The sequence below is a fragment of the Passer montanus genome, unplaced genomic scaffold, assembly GCF_014805655.1.
Source record: "Passer montanus isolate IOZ18808 unplaced genomic scaffold, ASM1480565v1 scaffold7, whole genome shotgun sequence".
NCBI classification, from domain to species: domain Eukaryota; kingdom Metazoa; phylum Chordata; class Aves; order Passeriformes; family Passeridae; genus Passer; species Passer montanus.
The window spans coordinates 12912727-12938739 of NW_024372147.1; the positions used below are offsets into that span (position 1 = coordinate 12912727).

The 26013-nt window shown below is 35.7% G+C and overlaps 1 protein-coding gene across 4 annotated transcripts in view; it reads left to right on the forward strand.

Moving 5' to 3' along the window:
• Nucleotides 1-26013, forward strand: part of RFX3 (regulatory factor X3) — a 106611-nt gene that overhangs the window by 40338 nt on the left and 40260 nt on the right. For 3 of the 4 annotated variants that reach the window (XM_039729675.1, XM_039729674.1, XM_039729673.1), the window contains exons 2-3: nt 10026-10150; nt 18243-18340. In XM_039729675.1, coding sequence (XP_039585609.1) covers nt 10034-10150; nt 18243-18340 — 215 coding nt within the window. In that variant the 5' untranslated portion in view covers nt 10026-10033. Of the gene's footprint in view, nt 1-4720; nt 4993-10025; nt 10151-18242; nt 18341-26013 lie in introns of those variants that run through there. The other variant, XM_039729677.1, reaches the window with a different exon arrangement.

A 26013-nucleotide genomic window follows, 5' to 3' on the forward strand; every position in this document is an offset into this window, starting at 1 on the left:
TTTCAGACATCTTTTCATTCATCTGTTTCCTGCAAATAGTTGCAGACTGTGGCACACAATCCAATATGATAAAATACCGTACTTCTGATTTATAATTCATTCTTTTTAGGTGTCTGTGTATAAGGTGGATAAGAATTTAATTTTTCTGTTTTAGGCAAGCGGTGTAATGTCTCAGAGCAAGAATAAAATGTTTCACAAATAGACCTTCTCAGTACAGGGAAGGAAAGTTCCAAGGAAATATATGCTTCAGATGATGTCTCAGTCATTAGCAAAGTAAAATAGTCACTAACTTGTCTCTTGACATGCATGATATACATACTTCTCTTACAAAATAAACTTGCAGGTTGAGGAAGACAGGAATGGGAGAAACTGGTGAGATTTTATCTGTTCCATTCATTGTTTAAGTAGATTACATATAGTTATCCCTGAAGTAATCCTGCAGATACCCCAGCTATAAGACTATTTCCATGTTTCCCTGGTCAATATAGAAAGGATTTGTCTTAGCTTGCTTCTTTGTTGTAAGGCAGTCTAGTCCTTACTGCTGACAAAGTTATAATATTCTTGTTTGAAGTCCTATTCCTTGTACTTTCGTAGATAAAAGACAGCTGTAGCATCTGTATTTAGTAACCAAATGGATTTTGCATTTGGCCAAGAAAGCCATTGTGACTTGAATCAGCAACAGTGTGGCCAGCAGGAGCAGGGCAGGGATTGACCACCCATCCTCCGAACTGATGAGGCCACACCTGAAATCATGTGTTCAGTTTTGGACCTCTCAATACAAGAACATTGAGGTGCTGGTGCATGTCCAGAGAAGGGCAGTGGAGCTTGGGAAAGGGTCTGGAGAACAAGTCCTATGAAGGGCAGCTGAAGGAGATGGGGATGTTCAGCCTGGAGAAAAAGAGGCTCAGGGGAACCTTCCCACTGTCTATAAGTGCCTGAAAGGAGACAATGCAAGATGGGGGTCAGCATCTTCTCCCAGGCAACAAGTGACTGGACAAGCCGAAATGGCCTCAAATTGCCTAGGGAAATTCAGGTTGGATTTTAGGAAACATTTTTTGACTGTGGTTAAATATTGGAATGGGCTGCCCAGGGAACTGGTAGAATCACTATCCCTGGAAATGTTCAAACAATGAGCAGACTTGACACTTTGTGCTATGGTTTAGTGGCCATGTCATTGTTTGATCAAAGGTCAGACTTGGAGGTATTTTCCAGTATTAATGATTCTACAATTCTGTGATAATTTATCATCATTTTTCAGAGCCTAAACCTGAGATGTTCAGAATATACATCTCCAAATAACTTTCAGTGTGTCAACAGTATTTTTCATTAGGATTCTCAAATCTCAGAGCAGTATTCTGTATCTTAGTCAAGAGAATATCACATAGTAGAAACGGGAGTTGCAGATAGTAAATGTCCAAAACTTGGTATATTACTGCCAGACAATGTCCAAAACTTGGTATATTACTGCCAGACAATGTGATACTTTTTTTAATTTAAACATATACTTAACATGCACATATTAGTACATTTTTCTAGCATAAACTTAGTTTTGTTGTGTGCTACTATCAAAACACTTTCTGTGAAAAGAATATAAAATTTTAATTATACTGTAATGCAATACTTCCAGCAAAAATACAGAATTTCACCTAACTCAAAGGTATTGTATACACAGGGTGCCATCACACAGTTATCCACTTACTGTAGTATGTATACTAGGCACTTCAGTTAAATGTTGCGGGGCTCAGGATTATATATCGGTATCAATGCTGTTTGCATGAAGATCACGTCAGGTATTTGTGAGCCTCTAACACTGTTTCCAGTGTTTTGAACTGCTTCAGCTTCTCAAAAACTGAAATATTAAGATTTATGGATCTTAACTAAAATAACCAAAAGTTTAGCCGTTTGGAATATGATAATTTTGTGATGTATGGATTTTGAAGCAAACTGCTGTAATTCAGAATAAGGGAAAAGATGTCTTTCCTCATTTTCTTTTCTCTTAGATGCACAATCTTGCATTAGAAATGTTGTTCTCTAATATGACGTAGCAAGACAGGATCACGCTATTTAACCTTTTATTCTGTACATTTTCCAAAATTTAAAGATATTTTAGTATTGGACCACTTCTGGTTTCTAGACTGCTCTAAATAGCCCTTTAAGAGCTTTCATCAGTTTTTATCCTAAGCCTTCTTTCCTATCCAGTGGCTGTAAATTCTAGTTTGGCAAATGATATTGATGATAACCTGAATATGATGTGGTAGGCTGTTATTGAGTGAAACCTATGTCTCTCCCTCTACATTATCTTTTTTTTCCTCTCCTTTTTTTATTTTTTTTTTCTTAGTTGGCTTCCCCTGTCCCCATTCATAGGGGAATTGTGGGTTGTCACCTGTCTCACCATCTGTTTAACTGCTGCTAAGGTGATGGGTGAAGGAAAAAAACTACCAACACAGTCATTGGGGCCATAATTCTGGCATGAATTGTTTCCTTCTTCTTGTACCTGGTGAAGAAATAGCTAACTCTGAAGCATTTGAAAGATGTCAGTGTGTTAATAATACCATAACTTTTAAGTCTTAAGTTATGAGATGGGCTAAGGCAGACCTGACTCTTTTCAGTGATGCCCAGTGTAGGTACAAGAGGTGGTCCTCTCTCTACCTGAACCAAGGCTTTTTCTGTGAGGCTGACCAAGGATGGGCACAGGTTGTCCATGGGGGTTATGGAGTTCCTGTTCTTGCCTGTATTCAAAAATCACCTGGACATGGTCCTGGGCAGAAGGAAGGGTAGGTAGCACTGCTTGAGCAGATCCCTTCCAGTTTCTGGGACTGTACTGTCATTTGGTAAAAGTAGTAAGAATCACAAACAGAAAATTTGTGACACAGAGGTGACACATGGAGAATGTAAGCTATTTCCTCTAATACTGCTCAGCCTGTTAATAAAGTAGATTTTTCCAGCTATAATGTTTTTACTTTTTCATTTTATGTTTTGATCTATTGAGTGGTCAAAATAAATATAGTCTCCATTTTGACATCACTTTTAGTCCCTTTATTTCATTATTATCAGGTACATGCTCACTCTTTTGATGAAAGGACTGCAGCACAGTATCATACCAGAAGGAAAAAACCTACCCAAACACCCACAACTCACTTCTGAAACAACCTAGAGATCTCCTTTCATAACTGTATAAATTATGCAGAAACAAAAAAGTTGTTTTGTTCAGGGGATTCTCCTGCTTTCATGTTCTTCCTCAAAAAGTTATCAAAATACATTTTGTTGTCAATAATTTTGAAAGGTATGAAGAAATAGCATTATACATGTTAGACTTTATAATTAATTCTGCTGTTATCATTAGTGCCCTAGAATAAGATCTTTGCTCAAACTAGAAATTTCATTTGGTATTGTAACTATCATTCTGCATAGAGATATTTTTGGGAGATTGTGAACATGCTCATTCCAGCCCATGACAGTTATGCTCATATAATAAAGACAGATGCCTCAGTATCTGAAAAGTATCTTAGTACTATTAAAGATGGATAATGCTTGACTAAGTGTGAATTAAAAGCCATAATATACTAGACTTAACAGTGTAAATAGCAACTTAGAAAGCACACTAAACTTTTAGAAATGTTCTATAATAAAATTCTTTATCAAAACTTATTTCTGGTTAAACACTACAGAATACCATCCTGACAAGAAAGTCCCTGTGAACTTCATCCTAGATTGTTTCCTGAAGACATTTTTACTTCTGAGAAAAACAAACTATAAGGTTAGATAGCTTATGTCCCTCCATTGGTGCCATTCAGTCATGTTTGCTGTCCCAGCACATCACTGTCATCTTAATAAGGCAATAGTCCTGCAAGTGCACAGAGGTCTCTATTCCTCATGTTTATTCACCATGCTGAGTGTGAGGCCATTGTATAGCCCTTCACATATGAGCTTTTCAGAGAGGCACTTCAGAATGCTGATTTCTGAAAGAAGATCTGTGTGGCTTCCTCATAAACATGCCTTGTAGCCACCTCCTTGCTCATATGCACATGCTTGAGGTGCTTAAGCCTCATTTTTTGACTATGTGTTGCCTTTCATTCATGTCACCCCAGGCCTTTGCTTGTTGAACCTGTCCACCCCTCCTTCACTGGGCTGCTGGAAAGTATTTCACTCCCCATACCACTCCTTGCCCCAGTGTCTTCCTACCAGGTCAGCTATCATGCTGGAAGAAATATCTCTGCCCCAGTTAATGAGGCACATCTCAGCTCTCCTAAGTTGTTAACCTCAGAGAAGGTCCTATGGTCATAAGACCAAAGCCCTGTTGCCAATTCCAGTTCTACAATCAGGTGTTTACATGAAATATCAGTGCCCTTTTCCTCACATCCTTTCACCCAGGACGAAGGAAAACACCTCTTGGACTTTTCTACTCACAGACTTTCTAGTGGACAAATGAATGCTTTAGAATAGCACAAATGGAGTTCTTTGATGGTTTACTAGTTTTCTCACAACAAAATTTTTGAGAAGCTTTAGCCTGTAAGTGAATGTAATCTTGGTGCTAGTGTGTGTTAATGGGTAAGGCTACTGATTAAATTTTCCAGCAGGAGAAGATACAATTCTGATGGTTTTGAAGGTAAAATTAGTAAGTAGATCAAAGTGAGAGTGTCATGAAATAGTCATTCAATCTAAGCGCCTATGTGCTGTGAGTTCCTGACAATACGGGATTTCATTATGACTGTTGTTGACTAGTACCATTCCTAGGGACTCGCTAAACTGATCATCAAGACAACACTTTTTTATATTCTGAACTTTCTTTGTAGGAGTTACTAAGAGTTTCTACTTGCACAGGTCCTTTCCAGAGTGCATCTCTGTATCTCACCCTTCTGTTTGTTATTCTTTTGCAGGGTTTTACTACTCAGAAGTGTATATATAAGTCCAGAGAGGCAGTTTCTAAACTTCATTCTGTGCCATTCAGTTAACTGTTACTCCTCCATAAATCTGTGAAAAGCTTAAAAAAGAGTAAGGAAATTTCTATTACTAACTGCAATATTTAGCAACTAGTACTAATACTAGGCATGGTCCAGCTGTGTACTTTGGTATTCACAAGAACCTTGGGAGAAGACAAACAATCAAATTGTGTTTAGTAAGACAGTGGGATTCTAACATGAAAATACATCAGTATCTAGAAACTATTGTAATATTCTGTTCTTCCTCTGTGAATGGCTTGAGTAATCTGTCTTCTGCTCTGGAGTAACACAACACAATTATGAAGTCAATTATTAATGAAATTTTTGTTTATACAAAAATTGACAAGGAATGCTTATGTGAAACTAGTGTATTACTGAAAACTGTTTCCATTTATACTCTTGTTCAGGAACCAAGTATTCCGTATTAATTGTTGAAACAATGTTTTGAGTTTTCCTTTATTGTGAAACACATTATGTTGCTGCAAATTCTTAATTAGTATATTGGCTATTCATCATTATAAATAGATAAGATTTTAAGATTAGCCTTTTATTCTGACTATTAAAAGCCTGCCATTACTGCATGTGATTATGAGATCTAGTTCAGTTTATCTTCTGTGATGTTTTGTTTAGGCTTCTAGAGGAGAAAAAAGAAATTTCCTGCTGCACTTGAAAGTAAATTACAGGCTTTCATTTTCTGCATTGGATTAAAGCCTGCTGTATTATTTGATCAAAACAATAAAGCATATGTAGCTGAACAAAACTTTGCAAACTCTGGTCACTTAAAAAGGTAAATTAGTTCAGTGTGAAGTAGTCCAAGAACAAAATAAATCATAATCTGACACATTTTAACAATCCCTTTTGATAACTGTTAGAACAAGTTATACTCTTAAATCATTCTGTCTTCGTATTTCAAGTCTCAAAACCAGAAGAATTCCAACTGAGAATTTGGGTATATTAAAAAATCTTTAGGGAATTTAACAGACAACATGAAACTGCACAGAATATATATGAAAGGAATAATTTTCAGCTTTGCCTAAGTTCTGCCCATTATACTGAGGAAATACTAACCTTGTTGCATTCAGCAGCTGGGTCCCGACAGTATCTTTTCCCACTTGGAGGGGTTAATTAGTCTTCTTTCAGAATGCGGCCTGTTTTAGCTTACATTCACATCATGCAATAAGCGCTGGCTGTACAAAGCAATAAGCACTGGCTGTACAAAGCAATACCATTAACAGATGGGTGTGTCCAACTGCTTAATTAGGCAGAATAAAAAGGCCCTTGTCAAACATTCATCTGTTGTTTGTCATACACCTGACGGTGCAATTAGGCAAGCCTTTTCTGCTGTAATATTCACTTCCTTTACTTACATAGAGTGTCAGTGAAAAAATGGGAGAGTCTGTGTTTAGATTATTGTTGTGGCTTTAATCCTAGGCAACAACCAAGCCCCTTCAGCCACTCACTCACTCTCCCACCAGTGGGGTTGGGGAGAGAATCATAAGGGTAAAAGCCGAAGAGCTCAGACCTTGAGATGAAAACAGTTTAAAAGGGAAAGCAGAAGCAACACACACAAGGAAAGTAAAACATGGGATTAATTCAGTGCTTCCCATGGGCAGGCAGGTGTTCAGGCAGCTTCAGGAGAGCAGGGCTCCATCACACATAACAGTGGCTTGGGCAGAAAAACACCATTGCTCCAAATGCCACTCCCCCCAATGCCCTTTGCCTTCTTCCTATCACCTTATACACTGAGCATGATGAGCATGATGCCACATGGTCTGGATTATCCCTTTGGTCAGTTTGGGTCACCTGTCCTTGCTGCATCTTGTCCTGATGTCCTGAGCACCCCCATTCCCCTCCCCAGTGTGGCTGTACCAAAAGCAGAAAAGGCCTTGGCTCAGCAGTAACAAAAACATCTCTGTATTATCAACACTCTATTTAACCCAGCCCAATGCCAGCCACTGTGAAGAGGTTAATTTTACCCTAGCCAAAACCAGCAGTGTGTTCTCAATATTGATGCAATGTAAAGGAATTACACTGGCTGCATCATTGATGTGATGCTAGAAAAACTTCCATTAAATAGATAGATACTTAAGGTTGACTGTCAAACCATATTGTACGGCACCTAGAGGGAAAAATCTGTACAGTGTACTGAACTATAATAAAATTTTGCCTTTAGGATAGAGACTTAAACCAGAACAATGGAAGCAGTCCTGGCTGAATGCCAGGTGCTCACCAAAACCACTCTGTAACTCCTCCAGTCCTCTGCTGGACAGGTGAGAGAAAACATAACTAAAAGTTCATTGTGGAAAATGACAGCATGGAAGGATCACTCACCAATTACCACAACAGGAAAAACAGATTTGACTTGAGGAAAATTATTTGAATTTATTGCCAATCAGATCAGTATAGAACAGTAAGAAATAAACCTAAATCTTCAAAAACTTTCTCCTGAGTCTCCACTTCCTCAAAGGCTTAACTTTATTCCTGATTCTTTGCCTTCTCCCTTCCAGCAGCACAGGAGAATTCAGAACAGGGATTATCACCAATTCCTCACACATTGTTTCTGTGCTGTTTCCTTCTCAGGGGATGAACTCCTTATACTCTTCCTCAGCTTCTGTGTAGTCCTCCATGCATTTCTCTGTGAGTCTTCCTGTGAGCTACAGTTCTTCACAAACTGCTCCAACATGGGTCCCTCACATGGGGTACAGCCCTTCAGGACCAGGCTGCTCCAGTATGACTTTCCCCTGGGATCACAGGTCCTGCCAGCAACCTGCTCCTATCTCAGCACAGGCACCTTCTGAAGCCTGCTGTTCCACTGACATGTCTGCAGGTTCTCTCACTTACTCTCCTTTCTTCTGTGACTGCAGTTTGCTTCTGCCCAATAACTTTTTCCCCCCTTCTTCAATATGTTATCTCAGAGGCACTGCCACAGTCACTGATGGACTCAGGACTCGGGTTTGGTCAGCAATATTTCCATCTTGGATCCAGCTGGTATTGTCTTCATCAGACCCAGGGGAACCTTCTGGCAGCTTCTCAGAGAAACCACCCATGTAGTCCCCTTTGCTTGCTACCCAAGCCTTGCCAGACAAACAAAATATACCCATCTCTCCTTCCTCACCTATTCCTTCTGAACAACCTGCACTCCAGCCAAGGGATTCATCTCACCAAATTTGAGTAATCACAACTAGGTTGTAACTCTCTAGCAGCATGGAGGCTTCCAACTCCTCCGTATTTATTGTGTGGACATCCATTTTAATTGTTAAGATTTTAATATATAAATGTAATCTGAAGTTCTACTTCTTTATTCTTTTGTATGCTGATTTTTGTCAAGTGTGCTGGCTGCTGAAGTGCATCCACTGCTTAAAAGTAGAGGGTTTAGTTAACGTGAGACTCTGAGAGTCTGTTGATTAAACTGAAATTATTTTGATCAAGAATTTATCAGTCTTTCTGAATATTTCAGAAGAGGAATTTAAATCAATCAGGTGTTCCATAGGCATGGTTTCCTGAAGTTTAAACCAAGAATGGTCCCAATTGGCAAGGTCCTTGCCCTATCACCTGACTTCATACCAAATTTATATACCTGTTTCCTGCCTTGCAGTGGCTACATTTAAATGCAAAGTGAACTAGAGACAGTTGGAGAGAGGGACTACTGCCGAAACCCAACCAGCTTAAACTGCTGTGGAACCCAGCCTTGAAAGTCTGCTGTTGACAGCTGGCTCTGCAAGGAGAACACTGAATTTTTTTCATACAATAATTAATTCCTCCTGTTATCTAGTGGTATATCCCTCTATATTTTTATTATAGTTTTATCTCAAAAAAAATTGTTGATTTTTTGGGGGAGCTTGTTATTTGGTGGTGATGGTGGTGGTAGGGATTGAAGGGATTTCATCACTGTCTGCCATCTGGGTCTCATGAGTTAAACTGAAAAAAAAATGACTTGCATAGGTCATTCTAAGTAGCTGTAATTTTTTTCATATAAATCTCTTTCATTATGCTGATAAAGCTACTAATTTTTAGTGACAGTGGTTCTCAGATTACCAAAGTATTTTGTAGCTAATATAGATTAATAGAGACTGAAGGCAGTAAAGGTTTTCACAGAACATCTGGATTATAGACTAGTAATTTGTGTTTGTTCACTGTGATTCTTCACAGACACATACAGTCTTCTGTTTTGAAGATACCAGGTGAAGAAGAAACTACTCAACTGTTTGTTATTTTCACTGGTTAATCATCCACTGCTTTAAAGAAATTTAAGAAGAAAGGGAAAAAAAAAGGATGATTCACAATTTTGAATTCATTTTGGTTTGTCACTATTCAATTGTATTGTCATTTTGGCTGTGCAAATTTGAGGAGTGTGCAGCTCACAATCTGTTTTGTATGAAGGCATGCCATTCTTGGTTGTTTTTCTGATAAGTTTTCTATGTCAGGCATTTTCCTTGATTCTTGACCCATTTCTTTATTCTGCCCAAATTTTGTTGCTCCCTTTAAATATCAGGGTCATGATCATAGGCACTTGTCTACCATTTGTGTATTTCTAAATGGTTTTAGAGTAAAAAAATTTCTTAATAATTGCTTTAATGCATTCTACTGAAGAAGGTTATTTGAGAGGTTTTTTCACTGTGACTGATTAAATGCTTTTCAGAGGTTACTTTCCAGAGTAGAGGCTTTCATTCAGTGGTCTGCTTCAAATTTAACTTTGAATTTGAATGTATAGGGATTTTAGTGTAGTTCAGTAAGACAGAGAAAAAATGGTTTTGAATGCTGACCAGTTATTTACAAGCCAAGACAGGATCTGCTCTTGATTTTTCTGAGTTACTCCTAAAGGGACAAAGCTCTGAGAAGTGATGCGTTTCTTCATATGTCAGGAAAAGATATTTCAAATATAAGTAAGATAAAAATAACCTAAAACTCTATTTCTACAAACTCGTGTGCTAGTAGGGGGAAAAATCTTTGGGCTCATAACAAGATTGGTACTAGCTAATTTTAAAATATTAATAGAAATAAGGGACAAATTAGTGTGCTAATGTAAGTGGCAAATAAAAACATTTATGCACTAACTTTTGGATTTTATATTTTAATTTTATTCAGAGATCACAATGCAGACATCAGAGACTGGGGCAGATACAGGTTCAACTGTGACTTTACAGACATCTGTGGCTGGCCAGGCAGCAGTTCCCACACAGGTAGTACAGCAGGTACCAGTTCAGCAACAGGTATGTGGCTGTTAATTTTGAGAAGATTAAAAAAAATTTCCTAATCATAATTTTTTACAATATAATGAATAGCTTGGTTTTGTGCAAGACTGCTAAAGGAACTTTTGCTCTGCTTTTATCAATTTTAGTTTGCTGGAATTAAAATAACCAGAGAAAAGCAAGCTATTTTCAGGATATGTTCCTTTACTAGAGCATCTGACAAGATCTGGTAGTACTCATCCATGATTCTAGCTGTTATTTATTATATAATTCATGCAGTTGCTCACAGAAATTTGCTTTATGTTACTGAATATTTACATTTTTTCGTTTAAATAATGCATATGTTTCTGAAATTATTGACTATATAATTTCTTCATCTGTTTGGATGTCCAAGTACAATACAAATGTAAATATGAAAAGCGCTGTTCTTTGCACCTCTAGGCTTGAATGTGTGCAGATATATGCACAATGTTATGAAAGTTTTTGTGATATGACAGTCAATAACTCATAATGTAAATTTGCTGGGGAAGGAAGAAGATTTGTGTAGCAGCCAGAACAGTGCACTGTTCTGTTACATGAAGTGATTACTCCTATGCAGCACCCATGAGCTTTAGAAGAAATGGAGGAAGAAGAAAATGGAGAGCTAAAAAGGAAAAGTATGGAGGTAGAAAATGGGGATTCACTGTGAAAGCCATGATGACTGTCTAGGACTTTTCCAGAAAACACAGAAATTAGCTGTCCATGTGGTGGGTATTCTGGATGACATTTGATGTTTTTCATCAAAATCTGATTTCCCATTTTCCAAATCAATAATATGAAACCTAGACATATTTTGTTAAACAGCGCTGTTCATTTCTGTGCTGGCGGAGCACTTCTCTCTGAATTAAACTCTTCAGCATTTGTTAAGTTCTTAAATGCCACTGCATTTTTATATATGTGTTTCACAGTCTCATACATTTCACTTATATTTTTCCTGTTGTGTGGACTCAGTTTGTAGTGCCTTGTCGTTCCATTTGTATAGTATGATGATTGAACTTAGCTAAACTTTGTAGGAGATTTGTCTATAATTCTTTTGTAAGATTTCTGAGTGAAAGACTATTTTCCCTTGTGAAATACAATTGGATAATTGTTTGATTTATATCTTCTTTCATGATGACAGATGTTAATACATGTTGTTTACATGACTTGTTCCTTGCTATTTCTGTATTTCACTTTTCCAGTTACAAGATGGCAGTTTGGTAGTGCTACATCGTTGCTTGTTTTCAGCATATCAGATGTACATTCAATGGTCTAATATTACATACTGAATTTGTGAAGTACTGGTCAGTGTGAAGGACTGAAAACTAGTACACTGGTAAAATAAAGTTTTTACCAGTAAAAAACTGGTAAAAAAAAAGTTAGTGCCATATAGGATACTTTATAGCAGTTCTAGTATTTGTATTGATTGAACTCTAAGGTCAGGTTCTATGCATTTGTGTTCTACTCTTATAGAAAAATGGAGAATGAGCAGGACTTTGGTATTTGTTAACTTTGTTTGTGCAAAGTTTCTACCTTTTTGAAAACTTCTAGGATAGAATTGGCTGCTCGTTTGTTGACTGGAGCTGCCTACTGAAGGGACCTCAGGCCAGCATTTGATGTCTTTGCATTGGGAGTGTGACTGCCTGAGAGTTCATGAATGGTCAGACTGGGAGTTTTCCTTAACATATTTTCTTATGTAAATGATGCATTAATCTTTGTCACCAACTTTGTCTATATATTTTCTAAAGTAATGCTAGTTGTCCACTAATAATGTTACATGTGTGTCAAAACATAGAAGTCAAGGATGAGATTGGGTTTTTTCCTTGATTGTAAGAACAGCAAACAGGGTATTTTTGTTGCCCAATCTGAGTGTGTAAAACTGTTCCTGATCACCTTTACCTACATCTCCTTTAGTACTGCTACTTCTGAGTATCACCTTGTATTGAATACACCATTATTATATTGGATTGTTTTTCCCTGGGGACATAGTAAATTATATTTTCTGACTGACTCTTAATACTGACTATATAATCAGCATAATGTTTGAGAAAAGAAATCTAAAGGAATGGGGATTGAAGATCCAACAAGAATGTTTGAAAGTTCAATGGAGACAGTATTGCAGTGATTGAAACACATATGTACGGGAGATATGTGTAGAGAGAGATGATTAGATTATGGGAGTAGTGAGGAGGAGGAAGGGAAGAGTGAAGATGTGACTATGGTATGCCAGCAGGAAATGTGATGAAGAATGTAGGTGGGATAGGTAATTTCAGTTGCAGGATTGAAAAAAAAAGGAATAGGAAATATAAAAACAATCACTGTGTTGAGGAAATTGCAGGTATGATCTGTCCTGAGGAATGACCTCTGTATAAATTTCGTTGGAATAAAATTAATATTGCCTTTATATTCCTTTAGTAGGAATAAGTCAATTTACCTAAAGAAAATTAGGAGAAAGAGCCATTATAATAGCTATTTTAGTAGACACTCTGTTGATGGCAGAGGGAGGACTTACTATTTCTGCACATTCAAAGTTACCAAAGTTGAAATATGGAGAGAAGGTTTTAGGCAAGAGTATATAAAATATGGTTTCTTTTTGTCTATGATTTATAGTGGACATGCTTAATGATTTCAGCTATATCCAAATTATGTGTGATTATTCAAATTTTGAATATATTTTCTTGTGAATATACATTGCTAAAAACAATGGGACACTTCTGGGATTTTGTTAAATTCAAGGATACTGTAACATGAATTTCCATGTATATAGAACAATTTGGTGTAAGCTGAAACTTCAATCATGACTTGTAGTAATTTATTAGTACTTCCTAGTGAATAATGCAATTTCAGATGAATTTGTTTTAATTAATATTAAATTTATAGTGTTTAATTTTTCTAGGGAGGTTTCTGTTTCTGATGTTTCTATTCCTGTATGTACACCATATTTAAATGACATTGCCTGAATGTATTAATTTGGGGTTGATTTCATGACATCATGTTTCTTACATGCACAAAAAAATTACCTTTTTTTCAAAATGAAATATTTGTGCCCTGAAGAGGAGCAAGCTGAATAAGTAGAAGGGGAGATTGAGAGCCTTTTCTCTTCAGCTGTGTTAGTACTCAGGTATCCTGTCTTTTGAAAACAATCAACAAATGAGTAACTTATAATATTTATAGCTAAACAAATCCCTAATTTCCATATAACTGATATTAATATGCAGCTCATAAAAGTCTGCTGTAATGCTTTGAAAATAGCAACAATAAAGGTACCATTTATGAAAACCCGGGCTTTTCCTCTTGCAGAAGTGCCTCTAGTGGCAACTGGTTTCATTCAACACAGCAAAAGTCACTGTTAAGATGGGATAGAGGGGAATAAGAAGCAAAAAGCAATAACAGTAAGACCAAAAATGTGGGAGTGTAATTAAATTCTGTTTAAATAGCCTAAGAAATTTTCTTAGTCTTCTGTTTCCTTGAATACTGGGATTTTTCATTAATATATGATTGCTTTTACAACAGGCAGTGTTCAGCTCAGTGCAATAAGCTTCTAAGGATTCAAAATTAAACTCACTTTTGAGTTTGTGCCATGTGATGTGGAAGAATTAGAAAAACAAAACTAAAATTAAGCTATTTCATAAAAATATATCCATGCATCTGAAGTTTGGCAAAGCATTTCTTTACACTCACTGAATTCGGTGGCCATCGCATTCACAAGCATTCTATCATTCATTAACTGGAGATGCAGACTTCTGCTAATCAAAATTGCTGCTAATGCAAAATCATGTTTAGCATATGAAACACATAATCATGAGCTGACATTAGCCATTATATAAATATGAATGTGCCTAGAATATTACAGCATGTGCTATTTATATGTTACTTGCCAAAACTAATCCATACTAATGAAGGAAAAAAATTATTTTTATCTCCAAGGACAGAAAATGTTGCACATTCAAGCTGTTTGCAAAGACACAGTGGATAATTATATGTTCTTTTTATACGGAATTTAAAAACCCTTAGATGTATGTATTGCTCTGTTGTTCTAGTCTTTGCTTAGTGGTACATTGAACAGAAGCACTTTTTATTGGAAATCAAAGTTCATTCTTACATTTTGATTCATGCTTCAGTGTAATTTCAGCATTTCAGTATGCTTTTATATGCTTTATTTTGTTGACAAATTTTCATAGATAAAATATAACTCAGCCCCTCATTTGTTCCTCTGAGGTAGTATAATTAAAAATACAATTTATTTTTGCCTTTTTTTTTCCTTCTTCAGCTAATAAATATAACTACACATGTATATTGAAATAAGTTTTCATTCAACTGTTGTCTGCAACATTTCAGCTGCTTGCTTCTAATCCTATTCAAGTTTCTTATTTCAGGATAGACTCACTGAAGCAAGAGGAATGAAAACTCTACTATCTGACCTTATTTAAGTAAAAAATTGCTGTACAAGTTTGTTAATTTTCTGTTTTCCAGCCAGAAAATAATGAAAATTACCATGGCTAGTTCACTAGTCCACCTTAGAACATAATTTTTGAACTTGCAGATATTAATAAATATTTTATTGTTTTCTGTTTTGAGCCCATTTCAATTAATTATTGGAGTATTTTTTAATACAAGAAGGCCATTTAGTTTTAGGCTTCTGGAAAACACTGAGAATAACCAACAATTTCTGCACTGCCCCAAAAACTACACGACTTAGCTGATAGCATTTCTTTAACAGCTTAATAAAAAGTGAAAAGATAATGATAAATAAAACAGATATGAAGAAAAAACCCACCTTTTTCATATTTTCCACAATCTTTCATAGTGTTTTTTTTCTTCATAACCAACTTCGCTCAAATAATTTTGTGCTCATATAGAGTAAATATACACATCTAATTTCTTTCTTTTGATTATTAAAAAAATATTCAGATTTAATTCTCATTAAAAATTAAAAATTAAATAAAATTATTATTGGAAATATCATACAACAAAGACTTTCATCATGGCAGAGGTTTCGTATACAAGGCCATCCTAAAGGCTCCTTACTTATTTTATTTGTCATAGCTTGACAGGAAAAATATTTGCCTCTAACCTTCCCCACCCTAAAGTTCTTAGTACACTGCAATACCATGTAGTGACTACAGCTTCCTTTGGCAGGATAATGAATTTAATTGTAGCAGTACTGAGTTTCAGAGAAGTTGAAGCAAAGTAAGTTTTTTTGTAAACTTTTAAAATTACTGTATTGCAAAAAAAAAATTCAGTGACCCTATTTGTATTGAACTTCAGTGTTAAAGGAAAAACATGTTGATTTTCAGAAGTAAGTAAAATGTTTTAATAGCACTGTAGCATATCCATTCTTAAATGTTGGTTTAAAAAATAAATTACTTTCTATGCATAAAAAGTCATGATATTTCTAGTAGTACTACATGTTACGCTGTTAAAGAACTTACATAAAAGCTGCTGGAAAATTGAAATTCAAGTAATGCAAATTTTATTTTTAACAGATTTTGGTATTTTGTTTCATGGTAAATTAAATATTTGTTGTTCTTACTCCATATTAGAAGAGAAACACATTTGGAATTTTTCCATTTTCTGTCCAATAGACAGCAAACATTGATGCACTGTGTACACACTTTGTCCCTGCAGTATCGTCTCAGTTCTGACAGAAAGGTCTTGCACTGTGCTGAATCTGATGCTTTTGAAATGGGTGGCAGCTTGTATTCAAGAATAATGTGAGGATATAATAATGCCTTATATAGAAGGGGAACATGACCTCTGTTTTAATGCTGTGTTTGTACACAATGTAGAGTTCCATTTTACCAGTATATGCAGGTTACAGGGAGAAAACCATGTCTCCTTTATTAATAGCAAAACAGTGTGGGTTATTTTTAATAGGAACTAAGCCATAATCAGTGTGTGTGAATAGGGAACAAAGTGCATTTTGGGAGCAGTTGGGTGAGAACATGGAATTGATACTGTCAACAGCATCATTTCCACAGTGTTTCCCCAGCTGTGCTACTGAGAGAGAAAATGGGGCATATCCATTACATGCCAGGTGACAAGCTACTGGTTTTAAGAACAAAGCCCGTTTTCAAGATGTTTTCTCACAGCATAGGCCAAGTAGATCAGTTTGGTGTTCTCTAATAGACTGATCAACAATGACTCCCCTTCTCCCATTGATTGAAGGTAATAGAATTTACTCACCCAAAAGGAATAAATAAGCCTAGAGTTAAACTTTAAAAATAGCACAACAGCAAGTTGCATAAATGTTTCACAGTAAAGCACATATGTATTTTGGCCAATTGTTGCGTGAGTGGGTTGTTTTGCCAGAGTTTGGCAGATCTGAATTTTGAGAGGTACAGATTAATAACAAGGTTACAGGTCTTTCTTACAGTGGATTTCAATCAAGCCCATTACATGAAATGATGATTTGAATTAATTTAAGTTATTAAGTCAAAAGTGATGGAAATAGAAATAATTTAATTTTGGAAGATGTTTGCACAATACAGCTATTTCTGTTTTTTAATTCAGAGAATTTTCTAAGGTCTTAGTAATGTGCATAATTTTGATTAGAGTTTTTTGTGATTACTTTGAGAACTGAACCTTTCTGTTAAATAACTAAGTATTGTTAGGAGAAGAAATGTACACAGATTCCTTGCCTTAATAATTAAGCAGACATCCTCAAAGTATACTTTTTGAAGTTGAGAAATTGTATTTCAGGTGTATTTCTCAATTTATATAATGATTCATATGGGAAATCATAACAGTTTGGATTTTAGTAGATATCTTAGCCATCATGTTCTGTCTTATTTCTGTTAATGGACAGATGCATCTGATTTTTCATCATGGTAATATAGCTGCATTCTAAACTTTGGCTGTTTTCTCTCTTTTTCAGACTTTGGGTTTTACTGTCAACCTAAGGAAAGGTTTCTGTAAAAATCTAGATTTTTGTTTCAAAGTCAGAGTCAATATTATGGGAAAGTAGGAAATGTGCTTATTTGCAGAACTTTTTAAAACACAACACAGGTGGAAGTATTAGATTAGGATATTTTTAAAGAGCTCTTGGAGGGGGTTCATCAAGTGCATGAAACCCAGACTGATCTGGGATTATGGTGTTTGCAGTCATTAAAATCAAATGGTAGATTGAAGTAGCCTTATAACAATAAATATGAGAAAAATTCTTGTCACCTAATGTTAAATCTATTTACTAAATAAGTGCATTGATACTTTCTTCATTCAGTTCCTTGGGTAAAATTGTGTCAATCTGTGAAGTCTCTGTAAATCCTTCAGAATATTTTAGATTCTGGTCTGCACTTGGACCAAAATGTGGCTTTTCTGAAAGCTGGAAGGTGTAAAAGATGAAATTCTTCATTTTTACTATGGCAGAAGACAAAAAATTAGGATTGGAGAGAAAATTTGCATGACCTGAAGCATTCCTACAATAGCATATGAATCAAAGGAGTTAATAAGTAACTGTCCTTAGCAACACATGTGGAGATAATCCATGCCTTACTGCCTCTTTTTGTTTAGTTCATTGAAGTAAAACCAGGTTGTGTTGGAGTTTTTAAAAGCTGATAATATTCTGGGAAAGGGGTTACTCAAACTGGGGGTTTTGGCCCATAACTGTATACTGCAAAAAAAATCTTGTATCACTGTAATTTAACTCCAGTTAAACAAGAGCTGAAGCATCTTAATGACAACATGTATTTCTAAACTTACTGCATCATATTTGGGTTATGATTTTAAGGCTTGTACTATTTACTACTTAAACAAAATAAGAAAAAGAATAAATGTAATTAAATGATACTTCCTTCTGTAATAAATGTAATTCTTCAGCTTGGTGCAAAGGAAAGTTACACTTCATCACATCTTTGTGCTCTCCAGTTTTGCCTTGAAGATGTGTATGAGCATGCATTTTCAGTGTTAGGGCTCTGTTCACCAAACTTACAGCACAAATATTGTGTAAGAACAGTACTTTTCCTTGCTAGTGCTGTGGTATACCTTTAGTAACTTTGGGAACAGAGATATCCCAGATTGTTTAGAAGCCACTAGTTGCACTGGAGCATTGGTACTTCTTTATGATATCCCAAACTTGTGATTTTCTTGTTTTCAGGTACAGCAAGTACAGACCGTGCAGCAGGTACAGCATGTCTATCCAGCCCAAGTTCAGTATGTGGAGGGAAGTGACACAGTCTACACTAATGGAGCTATGTAAGTTGGAAAATAGTTAGAATTTTAATGTTCATTAAAATGTGAAGTTAAATACTTCCAGTTAAATATTTTCAGTTAGATTCTAACAACTACTGTGTATTGAATTAGAAAGAAAAATAAGAATGAAAAATTATTCAATTACAGTTCTTCCAGTGTCAAAATAGTTTTTGGATGAAAATGTGAATTCACACTATTTGTTTTTATTAAGGTAGAAGTTTTGTGTAAGTAGAATTCTTGTCATTGTTTTAGTTGCATGCTGTATGGCATAGTGTTGTTTGAAAAAGCGTTTTGTAGTTCATGGGTGAGTTCTGTCTGAAAGACATACTGTATAACTTCTGTCCTCAGGACAAAAGGCAGGGCCTTCTGTCTTCCTGGCTTCAATCTTAGTGGCAAATGATGAAACGGTGCAGCAGCTGTAGTTACTATCTAGTAATGTAATTTCATTCATGTGTTTCATAAAATGAGATCAGTTTTGTTTTTTTTTTTTTTTTCCCCAAAGGAATGAGGAAAAGCAGAGGAAGGAAATTAACAGTCTCATTTGCTGCTTCTTTAACATCTTTTTTCACATGATTGTGCATTTCCTGCTTTCCTGAACAAGATTTTTCATCAACAGGTTTCTTTCTTCAATACATAAGCTAAGAAAGACTAAAAAAAAAAAATCTAAATTTGATCTGACCTCTGGACATCACCTAGTCTAATAACAGGCTTGGAGCAGCACCACTTTTGAAGTTGGCTCAAACTTCAAAGTAGACTGTGTTGCTCGGAAAGGAGCTTCTCAATGTAATTTTTTTGTGTATCATTTTTGCTTTGTAATTGGCTTTTTGAAGAAGTACAATTTAGAAAGCTTATTGATTGTCTGAAGATACTTATTTATTGCTGACAACCCAAAAGCAATTCAAAAAAGTAATATTATTTGGATTCAGAGACTTAGGATGCTAACACTCTCTTTGTGCTCTTTGGTCATTTCTACTAGCACATTTTCATTTATTAATTTTAAAGGTACTGTCTTCTCTGTTTTTTTCTCACTTGTAAATCCTAAACAATATATTTTAAATAGGTGTTTGACTTCTCTGTTGTACTGATTTTGTCTGGGATAGATTAATTTTCTTCCTAGTAGATAGTACACAGCTGTGTTCCGGACTTGTGCTACAAATGGTGTTGATACTATCTACTGTGAAGAAAGTAACTGTACCCCAGCCAAAGTCAGCACACACCTACAGCAGCATAATGTCATTGTGACCATGATAGAACCTACTAGCCTCCAAAAGAGGTCATTCTTAAATATGCTAATTTTCAAGTTTCTCTTTTCATTACTTTTAAATTCTTATGTGTGCTGTTGGGACTTTTGACAGTATACAAAAAGTGTACTACTCTGCTTATTACAGTCCAAGGGAAAAAAAGCAGACGTGACTGACTGCTTCGTATGAGTCTTCAGGTTTCCATTATTTTACTGTATGTCTGTGTCTGAATTCCTCTGTCAGTTGCTGCAAAATCAGTCAATAGGATATAAAAGAAAGCTCTTCTTAGCATGTGAGCCAAATCTAGATTGTTTTTCTCTCCCACAAAGATCATCTTACTTATGTTGTTGTGAGCAGCAATGTAGTGGACAAGCAATTTGCTGTTCAGTCCTTACAGGAAGATTAGCCTTTCTAAAGATTGTAATTTCGTTGACGGAGAATGGACCCAGTCTGTGTTTCTACTCAGACTTTTCAAAAATTCTATATAGTGAAGCATATACTTATATGCACCAGATTTTGGGTAGTCTTCCTATGATTATGTGTTTGATATATTTTATGATAAATCAAAATCAATTCTAACTCAAAATCAGATATAGGATTATTCTGTAATCTATCAAGCAACAGTACTGCTCTAGAAGCAGAATAAGAAGTCTGCAAAACTTAGTTAAGGTAAAGACATTCATTAATACGGGAATCTCTGGAATAAATTGTCACAGCATGCCTGATGAAAGACATTGCCTTCCACTCTGCTCTCATGAGACCTTGCTTGGAGTGCTGTGTCCAGTTCTGGGGTCCTCAGCAATTAGAAGGACATGGACCTGTTAGAGCAGGTGCAGAAGAGGGCCATGAAGATGACCAGAGGACTGGGGCACCTCTCTTATGAGGACAGATGAGGACAGATTGAGAGGCTTTATTGTAAGCTTCCATTACTTAAAGAAGGCTTACAAAAAAGGTGGGAGAGGGACTTCTTTTATAGGCAGATAATGATAAGCTAAAGGGGCAATAGTTTTAAACTAAAAGAGGAGAGATTTACATTAGATGAGACAGATATTATGAAGAAATTCTTGGCTCAGAGGGTGGCAAAGCAGGTCGTCCAGAGAAGTTGTGGATGCCGCATCCCTCGCAGGGTTCAAGACCAGGCTGGATGGAGCTTTGAGTAACCTGGACCAATGGAAGGTTTCACCACCCATGGCAGGGGGAGTTGGACTTAAGGGATCCTTAAGGTCCCTTCTGACCCAAACCATTCTACAGTTCTGTGAAAGAATTATCCTTTATTTTAAAATACAGCACTTGCAAACTAACAATGATTTAAATCCATATACAGTAGCAACAAAGGATGCAGTTACAATGTATATCAAGAAAAAGTTACCTAATTCTTTGCATTATCAAACTAAGAAGTTTGTCAGGTTTCACAGTCTTTGTCAAGTGTAATTGTTGTATTCCTATAATACAATTCTTCCCACGCATTTTATATCATTATTTATCTACACTTAATAGTTATTTGGTTTTATTATAATTGGAGGCAATATAATTATACAAAGGTTGTAGCCCCCAACTTGTCACATATACTGTATGATATGAGAATATTTGAATTAACTTATCTACATTTGTCTCTAGTTAACAACAATTTCGCTTGTCAAGCATGTCACTCTATCCTGAAACAAAAGTGCATTGTTGTTGCAATGCCACTTACAGGTTTACCTGGCTGTTCAGAATATATTAAGATTATTATCACTGCACATATGTTAAGAAGTCAGTTGGTTCCACATACAAGAAGTGAACTTTCTTTTTACACATTGTAACAGATTAATAAGATGTAGCCATTTACCCGGTAGTTCTGATGCAGCAAACAGGGTTTTAATTGCTGGGATTTGTGCAAGGTTTGATATTGCTGTTGGATCCAAACCACATTCTTCAACAATTTGTTGTACAACAATTTGTGGCATTTATGTTGGCAAAACACACCATTTATGCAAATCCAAGAATTTACTATTACCCTAATTAAAACCTTAACGGTTAAATAAAGCAATTATTATCAATATAGTTAAAATTATTAATCTTCCTACTAGTTACTAGTATCTATGCCTTTTTCTCTGACATTATCCTTTTCCTTTTACTACCCTTATGCATAGTAAGGTGAATGGCTGCTGTCTGAGTTAGAGAGAGTTACAGCAATTTACCACTAATACAGATGTTATGTGTGAACAATGTATGATGGGTGATAAGGGTTGCACAGTGTGTCCACTTGCAGCTATTTTTGTGTTCTAGCACAGTCTATACCTTATTTGTATCAGTATATTCACTGGTTTCCATTTCCATAGTTTATCTGAATTTGTTTTCTATGGTCTGTTTTTGCCAGAATGGATACTTCTTCAATACTGTTAGGCCAGCTCACAGTTCTCTTTGCTGTAGTTTTGATCTAGGGTTACGGATTGCTTATTCTGTACAGAATAGCTATTTCGTATTAACGTCTGTTAGACAGAGCAATGCCTCAGCATTTTAATTATAGGTTTCATACCACACAACCATAGAAAGCTAAGATAAAATGGAAACAGATTAAGTAGCATTTGTCTAATTGTTCAGTAATCACTGCTAGAACAAAACTCTATAGACTAAGACAGAGAAGCCTGGACAAAGAGAGCCTGACAAGCCCAACTCCTGAGGTCTTGCAGATTTATTATGTACCCTTGGACATTATGACATGTTCCTAACAGTGGCAATACCTTATTTCTTGGACTATAGGTCTGCTGTACTTAACCAGAATTTTAGAAATTTGTAATTAATTTTTCCTTAACTGTCTAAATTACAGATCCTCAGAATAAAATTTATAGAATTGCACCTTTGTTTTAATTTACTATATTCTCCGGCTTGCAAGGTTTTCTGTAACTGTGCATAGTGTGTGCTCTTATTGCTTTGTTTCCATGTGGAAAATGGTCTTGGAGTGAGTGTTGAAGATCTCAGTTCTTTTTTATGGCTAATAAATCCCTCCCTATTATAATTAAATGGCTGTATAATGTTCTGTTGTGACAGTCTCAGGGTGTATGGCACTTCCCTTTTCTTCCCTTTGCTTAGGATACATCACCTCCAGAACCTGGCTATGGTAAGGCCTTCCCTCAGTATTAGACAATAGATTCTGTTTTCTCTAGTTTCTCTGAAGCTGTCTATTAGCTTAAAGACCACAGAATTATCCTAAAAACTTGAAAGAGTTTGTGGATATTGTTCTGACATGAAAGAATTTCTTGTTTTGGGGGTTTCCTAAGGTAGAACAGTCATACATAGTGGTCTAATGGATTGGATATTTACATAGAATCTGATCACAGGTGAAGATGGGAATAAATTATTTCCAATGTGTGCATGTGCGCACTGCAAACTAATGGAGGACAATAACAAGTTTACTCTTTCTGTGCCATTGTTTTTATTTTTCTCTTTTTTTCAGAATGTCTGTATCTTGAAGAGACAGAAGCGTCTGCAAAAGTTGGGCTCAGTAGCATTATATTAGAGTCTGTAATGTAGGGCAAAACATTGCAATTGATTTGTGTGGTAGTGCTGGGACTTACTGAAATAAATTATTTTCTGGTTTCATGTGCAAAAAAAAAGTGTTTTAAACGACTTTATACCACAACTACATCTCTTTTATTTCTAACATTATATTTTGTAAATCATTATTACATGTTTGTAAGCAAGCAATGAGGCATAATAGGAAATGCCTTGGGTTATTGTACCTTCCAATGCTACTCTGAGTCTTGCTGGTATTGATAATTTCTAGTGTGGGATCTTAACATCAGGCACCTGATGATCTGGGCTTGCTTAATCTGAATTGAATTCACACAGTGTCTGACTTGTTGTTGCGTGCTCTCAGGGTACACATGATCTAGTTTGCACAGACTTCTGGAAACCAGGATACTGCAGCCTAACTACTTAGACTTTAAATTTACTTGTAACTGGTAAGCTTTCTAATACCACATTCTAGTAAGCACTGAACTTCACAGTGATTGAATAGTAGGAACTATCAGGTTCTGTTGCCTTCCTGCTATCTCAAGCAAGAGTTAATCATCAATGTGTTGTCATAAAGAGCAAGAAAACTTCAAGATTACTCCTTGTGTGATTTTATATGCAGCTGTTAAAGGAGAGAAGAGGTAGGAACACTTTTACAACCTTTGCAGTGGGAAGGAACTGACTATGCTATGTGTCAGGATATTTGAGAAAGTATTACATATTTGTGCTACAAGTGCTGTGGAGAAATAGAAGATCACTTCCTTACTTGAATTTATTTTCCCCTTTGCTGAAACTTTATTTTAAAGGGTTGTGTTACCATATGCAATTACCTTAAAACATTTAAGTCTGCTTTCTAAAAACATTTCTCAAAACTGCTTTCTAAAACATCATCTTATTCACCTGCATTTTTAATTTCCAGGTTGAATAATTTTCATTAAATTAAATGTCTCTTTGTTAAGTTGCAATTATTATTGGATATATTAATTAATAATAATTAATAACTCACTTTTAAGTAGACTGTTGATCTCTGTTGTGAAAGGTTTGCTAAATCATCTCCAATGATGGGGTGTTCTAGAAAACCTTGTTGGTTGTTGGACCAAACAGAAGAATGTGATTATTTTGGAGTCAGACCCATTGATGTGTCACATCGATACACTGATACAGAGTGCTATTATAAGCAGAAATAGGTGCTCTGTTACAACCAGTCCTTATTTAGAGACTGTGTGTGATAGAGAGGTCTACAGATGATACATATGATATACAGATATACCTTAACAAGGTAAAAGCAAACAAATATTTCATCTTTTATTCCACAGCAAATCTGTGACTAAATTTTCTTCAAAATTTGAAGCATTCTGTAGGATTTGCACTGCTTCCAATATTCAGTTCCACTTTTGCAAGTGAGAGTTGTTCTCCTTGCATCTTTTGTACAGTATATTTCCTCTAGCCTTCTCTATTTTTGCTGTCAATATAAGATCATAACAATGATCTTATCCTTTCAACACTTTTGTTACTGATACCAAGATTTTTCTTTCCTCTTGTGAGAGAAATTACAGTGTCAGTCGCTTGGTGATCATTTCCATGAACTGCTTCCGCTGAGCCTACATCACAACATTTCCCTACATTTGTCCTTTGCTGCATAGCACTGTTCACAGATGTAAAGACAGAGGCAACATCCAGTCTGCTAGTGGTTATTGTGCTCATCACAAGATGAATGACCTCAAGATGCACCAAAGAACACTTCGGTTAGACATTAAGAAAAAATTTCTTTGCTGCAAAGGGTAATCAAGAAGTGGAACAGGCAGTGTGGGGACGTGATGGAGCCACCATTCCTGCAATTTTCCACAAAACATCTAGATGTGGCATGTGGGGAGGTGATTTAGGGATGAAGATGGCAGCATTCAGTGATTTTTGGTTTTGCACCTTAGCAACTCAGTAGATCTTTCCTGTGGTTCTGAGGTAAACAGTTTCCCTAAGGTGACCACTATGATGCCTTGGCTTGAGAAAATAGATTAACCATGACTTGCACAGGACCTCAATACATACATAGATTATTGCAACACAAAGATAACTGATTTTAACTTTCAAAACAAAGGTTAATAGATTAAATATCTGTTGGAGCATTAGTCCCTAAAAGAACTATTTTGCTTTGCTTTCAGCAAACTACAAGGCATTTCTTTTGGATTAGCTTCAAAGTTGTTTGCAGCTGATCTTAAGGCTTTTGAAATACTCAAAATAAAATGGAAAGTGTTTGAGTAGGTTAAAGAGGGGTAAGAGGGAATAAGGTAGTATGAGGCTTATGAAACATTTCAGATTTTGAAACTTAAGTTGGGAAATTCTGGAAGTCTGGGCAGGGAAAGGGAAAAATTGTTGTAGCTATAGTTAACAAAGCAAAATTTCTGACTTTGGTTGTTGATGAGGTACTATTATGTTCCTCAGTTATTTAGAAGTAATGCTTTTCTGAAGATAAACAAGAAATTATAATTTCTGGGTCTGATGTTTACTAATTAAATAATCTTACGTAAGTGTGCATAATTTAAAAAACAACAGTAAATTGCCTTGACTTTTTTCTCTATATTAATTTTAAAATAAATATTATATAGATAAAGGGAAAGAAAAGCCTGACTTCAGGTTCTTGCATAGGTGTCTTGATCATCAGTTTATTGCACAAAACATGAGTGCTGCATCCACCTCTTGTGTTTCTGTACAAAAGCATCTCAGGTTTTGTTGTTTGGTTGTGTGGGTTTTTAACTTTAGTTACATGCCGTATAAATTGATATTGCTGTGGATTACAAAAAATGTTATAGATTTTTTTGCTTAAATAAGAAAATTAGTGGTTGGGTAAGGCTGACTGATTTTTTCTTGTTATCATGCTTGTCAACATACAAAGATCCAATCCTTGAAATAATTAATTATATTTACTTGATAATTTTGAAATAT